Below are 6,815 nucleotides of genomic sequence, written 5' to 3'. Positions count from 1 at the left end.
TCCATTGTGAGCATTGAAACAGAGTCTGGTCCTCACTCCCCGAGACAAAATCCCATTCTTACATCAAAAGAAAACCTAACCCAAAGAAAGCTAAGAAACAAGAATTTGCTTTGCCGGTCAAGCACATTGTGTCCTTGGGAATGTCCATCTCTCACTTTCCTTCCCTGCAAGGAGACCTACATGTCTCCTTAGAAAGAAAAAAACAACAACAATGGGTAAGTCCGTATTGTGTCAAGACAATGCAGCAACTGTCAAGGTGCTGCAGTGTTTTATTTTTTTTAAAAAAGGAAACTCTCCTTTATCAAATTTGTTTGTTCTTCCTTCTTGAATTAAGCAATGATCAACTGATGTAGGCTGTAAAACACTAACTCCGACATCTAAAGAGGTCTCCACCAACAGTGGCGCAAAGCTCTTCTTGTTTGTAAAATCTGTTTTGTTTGGGTTTTTTTCCCCCCATCCCATTTTATTCCAACTTTACTCCTTCTCTTTCCAGTTGTTCTGATAAGCACTTACTTTTTCAGAAACAAAGGTTTGGCATCACAAGGAAGAGCCTTGGTGGAGCAGTGGGCCTTCTTAAGTAACACCAGCTGCCTGCAATTAGTGCAGGTTCGAGTCCCACCAGGCTCAAGGTTGACTCAGCCTTCCATCCTTCCGAGGTAGGTAAAATGAGGACCCAGATTGTTGGGGGCAATAAGCTGACTTTGTAATAATGCCGCTTGGGTGTGTGTGTGTGAAAGCCCTAATAAGCAGGTATATACGTAGAATGAAGGCTATTGCTAAGCACATTGATTTGTGCTTAGATTGTAAGCCGCCCTGAGTCTTCGGAGAAGGGAGGGATATAAATGGGATTAAAATAAAATAAAATAAATAAATCCTTTGAAATCACATCAGGTGAGGGGTCTGAAGGCTTAAATCCTTACCCCGTGAATTAAACAATAACAACGACAACAATAATAAACATTTTATTCTTTTTATGTGTTAGAAATGTAGCAACGCGCAATAACGTTGTATGCATGTGGTTTTATACTGAGGCCCAATTAGCTTCTTTCCCCCCCCCCAACATCACTTTTGCTTAAAGCAATGGAGAAACTGCAAAGAGCCATTCCGTTTAATATATGACATATATGGTATGAATAATATAAGACATTGGAAACCAAAACACCCAGTAGTTGATTAACAGACAGGAATTTGGGCTAGCCTGCATGACTTGCGTCCTCTATCTGTCATCTATCGATTGTCTGGAGATATGAAAGGGGTTAAAAGAACGAGACATGTCTTTATAAGTCTCCTCCCAAACTATTGTTTCTGAACGGACTTTTGAGTTCAACATAAGCATCTTTAAAAGCCTTTGGTGGAGCAGTGGGCTAATGCCTCCTTAAGTAACACCAGCTGCCTGCAATTAGTGCAGGTTCGAGTCCCACCAGGCTCAAGGTTGACTCAGCCTTCCATCCTTCCGAGGCAGGTAAAATGAGGACCCAGATTGTTGGGGGCAATTAATCTGACTTTGTAATAATGTTGCTTGGGGGGGGCAAAAGCCCTAATAAGCAGGCATATACATAGAATGAAGGCTACTGCTAAGCTTGTAAGCCGCCCTGAGTCTTCGGAGAAGGGCGGGATATAAATGGAATTAAAATAAAATAAATAAATAAATAAAAGTCTTATAAGAAGCGGCGCACAAAAGCTAGAATGGGATTTATCCAGGTTTCATTCCTTGGTGCTGTCCTTACTAGTAACTAATGAAATTTGCCTGAGAATAAATATATATTAAATTAGGAGGGATACATATTTTAAGTTATATGTTATTTTTTTGTATTTCAGTGCTCGTCTTTTTCTTGTATCCCTTTTCTTTCTTTTTCTTTTTTCTTCTTTTTTCTCTCTCTCTTTTCTTGTCTTTTTTTTTTTTACTTTTTTACTTATTAAGAAATATAAAAGCATCAGAATAAATATGGGACTAAAAAGTTCCATTTAGCCTAATGAGTAAATTTTAGATTGTTATTATTATTAATAGTTTATTATAGTGGAATTTTTATTAGTTTTAAGTATACGGTATTATTATTATTTTTAGTATTAGTATTGTTTAATAACTTGGATATTAATTTGTTTATGTTTTTATTATTATTATGTATATGTTTATTTTGCTTGTATTTATGTTAAAGGGGAGTTAAGGCGCATTATGAACTTGGTTATTTATATAGTTGGCTAATGTTAGTTAGATTATGATTATTATATTTGTAACCCTGTACTCAGCTTTGGGAAGTGGGGGAGGGAGAGGGGGGGTTTAGGGTGGGTTGGTTTTGGTTATTTTATTGTAACTTTTATAAAACCTTTCAATAAAAACAAGAAATATAAAAGCATGAGAGGGTTTATATGGAAAAAACAGAATGAAACCCACCAATGTAAATAAAGTTAAGTGTTGAAAAGATTGTCACTTGTAAGAATATCTAGAATTTAGGGGGAGAAATAAGCTGAAATAAACACGGTAACAGGATTTATGATAAGGCAACTAAAATGACAAACAGGATTATTGAAACTATATTGTTAACTGTTGTTAATTAAAATAATGAAAATTGTCTTAATCTAATGTCTTGTGAAGAAAGATATTTTGGGGAAAGGGGAAATCAAATGAAATTAACACCGCCCTGAGTCCATCGGGAGAAGGGCGGTATACAAATTTAATAAAAGTAAAAGTAAAGTAAAGTAAATATGGAATATAGATCATAGAAATTAATTGTTAAGGACTGTCCTATAAATGTTACCCAGACAGCATTCTGTTTTACAAATTACTGAATGATTTATGTTATGTTAAAAAATTCTAATAAAATATCTTTTTTTTAAAAAAAGAAAGAAATTTGCCTGAACATAGAACAGAATAATAGAGTTGGAAGGGACAATTGGAGGTCTTCTAGTCCAGCAAGAGACCCTACACCAGTGATGGCAAACCTTTTAGAGACCGAGTGCCCAAACTGCAACCCAAAACCCACTTATGTATCGTTGGGTGCTGGTTGGGCGTGGCCAATTGGGTGGGCATAGCCCATTCGGTGGGCGTGGCTGCGGTGGTAACAGCAGATTGGGTGGGACTAAAAAGTTCAATCAATCAATTCCAACTTTGCGAGATCTTTTTTTTCCCCCCTTGAGAAGTTGAAATTGATTGAACTTTTTTTTTTTTGCACATGGCGGCGGAGGCTTAAAGCGAAAAGGTTTTATAAAACCCAGCTGAAGGCCTAGGACAGGGGCGACGGCGCGCGTGCCCACAGAGAGGGCTCTGCGTGCCACCTGTGGCACCCGTGCCATAGGTTCGCCACAACGGCCCTATACCATTTCAGATAAATGGTTGTCCAGTCTCTTTATGAAAGCCTCCAGTGATGGAGCACCTCCAGCTTCTGAAGACAAGCTGTTCCATTGATTGATTGCTCTCGCCGTTAGGAAATTTCTCCTTAGTTCTAGGTTGCTTCTCTCCTTGGTTAGTTTCCGTCCATTGTTTCTCATCTTGTCTCCTGTGCCCCATCTCGTCTGGATTAAGTATAGCATCACAGATCTAAAACTACGAGAGAAATGTTGTCCATAAGCCTTTTTCTTCTCAACAAGCAATTCGCTAATTAAAAAAAAATAGCTCTCCAAAGGAGCATAAATAAAAAGGAGTTCAATCTGCATTCTGCAAAGCAATCTCAGAGAGACGAGAAACCATTTGTCCGGAATAGTATAAGGCAGAGGTCCCCAAAGGAGCCTTGGTGGCGCAGTGGGCTAATGCCTCCTTAAGTAACACCAGCTGCCTGCAATTAGTGCAGGTTCGAGTCCCACCAGGCTCAAGGTTGACTCAGCCTTCCATCCTTCCCAGGTAGGGAAAATGAGGACCCAGATTGTTGGGGGCAATTAAGCTGACTTTGTAATAATGCCGCTTGGGGGGGCCCGAAAGCCCTAATAAGCAGGCATATACATAGAATGAAGGCTACTGCTAAGCACATTGGTTTCTGCTTAAATTGTAAGCCGCCCTGAGTCTTCGGAGAAGGGCGGGATACAAATGGGATTAAATAAATAAATAAAACTTTGGGGCACCAATGACCGCTTCCATGGAAAGAGGTTTTTCCATGGACCGGAGGGTGCGTGGTTTTGAGTGCTGCCTGCAACCTGCAGATGGGGCTTGGCTAGTTTGCGTGGCCCGGTTGCTGGCATGCCACGGCCCGGTACCAATCCATGGACCCAGGGTTGGGGACCCCTGATATAGGGTGTACAGTATATGTTCAGATACAAAGATAACCCTACATCAGAAGAAAACTGTATCAGAATTTCTGGATTCAACTGGTTCAACTTTGAAGTAAATCGTATCCATCTCTCTCTCTCTTGGATGAGAAGCAAAAGGTCTTCAAAGAAGAACAAGGAAGTCCAGTTGCCTGGTTGTTTTTAATATTATCTTGAATTTATTAACCGCCAAACTCATATCAGTAATATTGGGATGGGAGAATGCCAAGAAACCACAGGACTTAAGACTGGGATGTTGGGAGTGGAACATTCAAAAGATTTTTAAGAGAAAGATAAAGTTTACTCCACAATTATTTTTATTGGGTGTCATTACAGATTGTGATACTAAAGAAATTAATTTGATGTTGAATTTGATAACAGCTGCGAGGTTATTGGTAGGGCAATATTGGAAGAAGGATTGTCTGCCTACTATAGAGGAGTGGACGCTTAAAGTGTCAAATTTAGCAGAAATGGCTAAGATTTCTGCTTACTTGAAGGATCATTCACAAGAAAGATACATTTCGGTTTGGAGAAGATGGATAGATTATATTCAGAAAAAATATGGGACCAAAAAGTTCCATTTAGCTTATGAGTAAATTTTAGATTGTTATAATTTAAATATTATTTTTTCCTTATTTTTTTTATAAGTTGGATATTTTTAGAGTGTTTGTAATCATATCAAGGGACGCGGTGGCTCAGTGGGTTAGAACGCTGAGCTTGTCGATCAGAAGGTCGGCAGTTTGGCGGGTCAAATCCCGAGTGCCGCGTAACAGAGTGAGCGCCTGTTACTCATCCCAGCTTCTGCCAACCTAGCAGTTCGAAAGCACGTAAAAATGCAAGTAGAAAAATAGGGACCGCTACGGTGGGAAGGTAACAGCGTTCCGTGCGCCTTTGGCGTCTAGTCATGCTGGCCACGTGACCAGGGAGACGTCCTCGGACAAGCGCTGGCTCTTCGGCTTTGAAACGGAGATGAGCACCGGCCCCTAGAGTCGGAAACGACTAGCACGCATGTGCGGGGGAACCTTTACCTTTACCTTTAATCATGTTATAGGCGGGTTAAAGTGTATTATGTATTTGCTTATTTATATAGTCGCTCAATGTTAATTAGATTATGATTACTATATATTTGTAACCCTGTAATCAGCTTTGGGAAGTGGGGGAGGGGGAGGGGGGTTTAGGGGGGGTTGGGATGGGATAACATTGTAACTTTTATAAAACTTTTCAATAAAAAAAAGAATGGGATTTTTTTTTGGGGGGGGGGGAAATCCAGAAAATAATGACAAGACAATTTCAATATTCTTCCCAAGGAAACTACATGAGCACATCCCTACCTCTTAATAGGAGCCAAGATCATTTTTTATTCTTTTAATCCATCAGAGTGGTGAAGGGCTCAGGGCTCTGGCCCTTGGTGGGATAATTTTCCAAAATCAGAACACAACCGGATCAGTGCGCCTGGCTGAGGAACTCTGGGAGTTGAAGTCCACAAGTCATAAAAGGGCCAGGTTTGAAGGCCCCTGGATTAGATTGATTTGCGGATAGAGAAACAGCGAGTGGACGCCACTATAAGGTAAAGGTTCCCCTGCACATGCGTGCTAGTCGTTTCCGAATCTAGGGGCCAGTGCTCATCTCCGTTTCAAAGCCGAAGAGCCAGCGCTTGTCCGAGGACGTCTCCGTGGTCATGTGGCCGGCATAACTAGACGCCAAAGGTGCACGGAACGCTGTTACCTTCCCACCGCAGTGGTCCCTATTTTCCTACTTGCATTTTTTACGTGCTTTTGAACTGCTAGTTTGGCAGAAGCTGGGACGAGTAACAGGCGCTCACTCTGTTACGTGGCACTCGGGATTTGACCCGCCAAACTGCTGACCTTCTGATCGACAAGCTCAGCGTCCTAACCCACTGAGCCACCGCGTCCCTTGCACGCCACTATAGAAATATAAAAAAGTGGAGATTTGATTTTAATGTCTGATTTTACTGCAACAGAGAGAGTCAGAAGGCAATGCCTTGTTTCTTCACCTCCCTTTCTTCACACCTCCCCCCCTTTATTTTCCCTACTATTTGCTTTGGTATTTTCACATTTTATGTTATAAATGAATAAAACTAATACAAAAAAAATCAAGCAAACTGCTTTTATTTATTAACCTCTTAATTCATTTTGGAAAGAGCTATAGCTTCCTCTAAAGGAAATCCTTTGCTTTGCCCTTTTGTTTTCTTTCGTGCGCTAGAGTTGCTTTTCTTTCTCTTCAGGGGTAGATACTTCATGCAGTCCTCGACTTACAACGGTCCATTTAGCGACCGTTCAAATTTACGACAGCACGGGAGGGGGGGGGAAAGTGACTTCTGACCGTCGTTTTCAGCATCCCCCATGATCGCGTGATCAAAATTCAGACACTTGGCAACCGACTTGCATTTATGACGGTCACAACGTCCTGGGATCACGTGATAAATTTTGGGCTCAGTTTAGCGTAGGAAGACAAGGACTGCCTGTACTTTAAACCATGAAAGGCAAATATGTGGAGCAGTGGGCTAATGCCTCCTTAAGTAACACCAGCTGCCTGCAATTAGTGCAGGTTCGCATCCC

At 40.9% G+C, this 6,815-nt stretch overlaps 1 protein-coding gene across 1 annotated transcript in view; it reads left to right on the top strand.

The window, feature by feature from the left end:
- Positions 1–211: 211 nt before the first annotated feature.
- The window catches only part of PCDH7 (protocadherin 7), a gene marked incomplete at both ends in the record, with an annotated part of 453,955 nt that continues 447,351 nt past the window's right edge, over positions 212–6,815 (top strand). Inside the window, one exon of the mRNA XM_083368017.1 lies at positions 212–215. Coding sequence (XP_083224143.1) covers positions 212–215 — 4 coding nt within the window. The remainder of the gene's footprint in view (positions 216–6,815) is intronic.

This window comes from Vipera ursinii (assembly GCF_947247035.1).
Source record: "Vipera ursinii genome assembly, chromosome: 7".
Taxonomy (NCBI): Eukaryota; Metazoa; Chordata; class Lepidosauria; order Squamata; family Viperidae; genus Vipera; species Vipera ursinii.
Note: the sequence above shows the minus strand (reverse complement) of the source record. Positions and strands in the feature narration are given on the sequence as shown.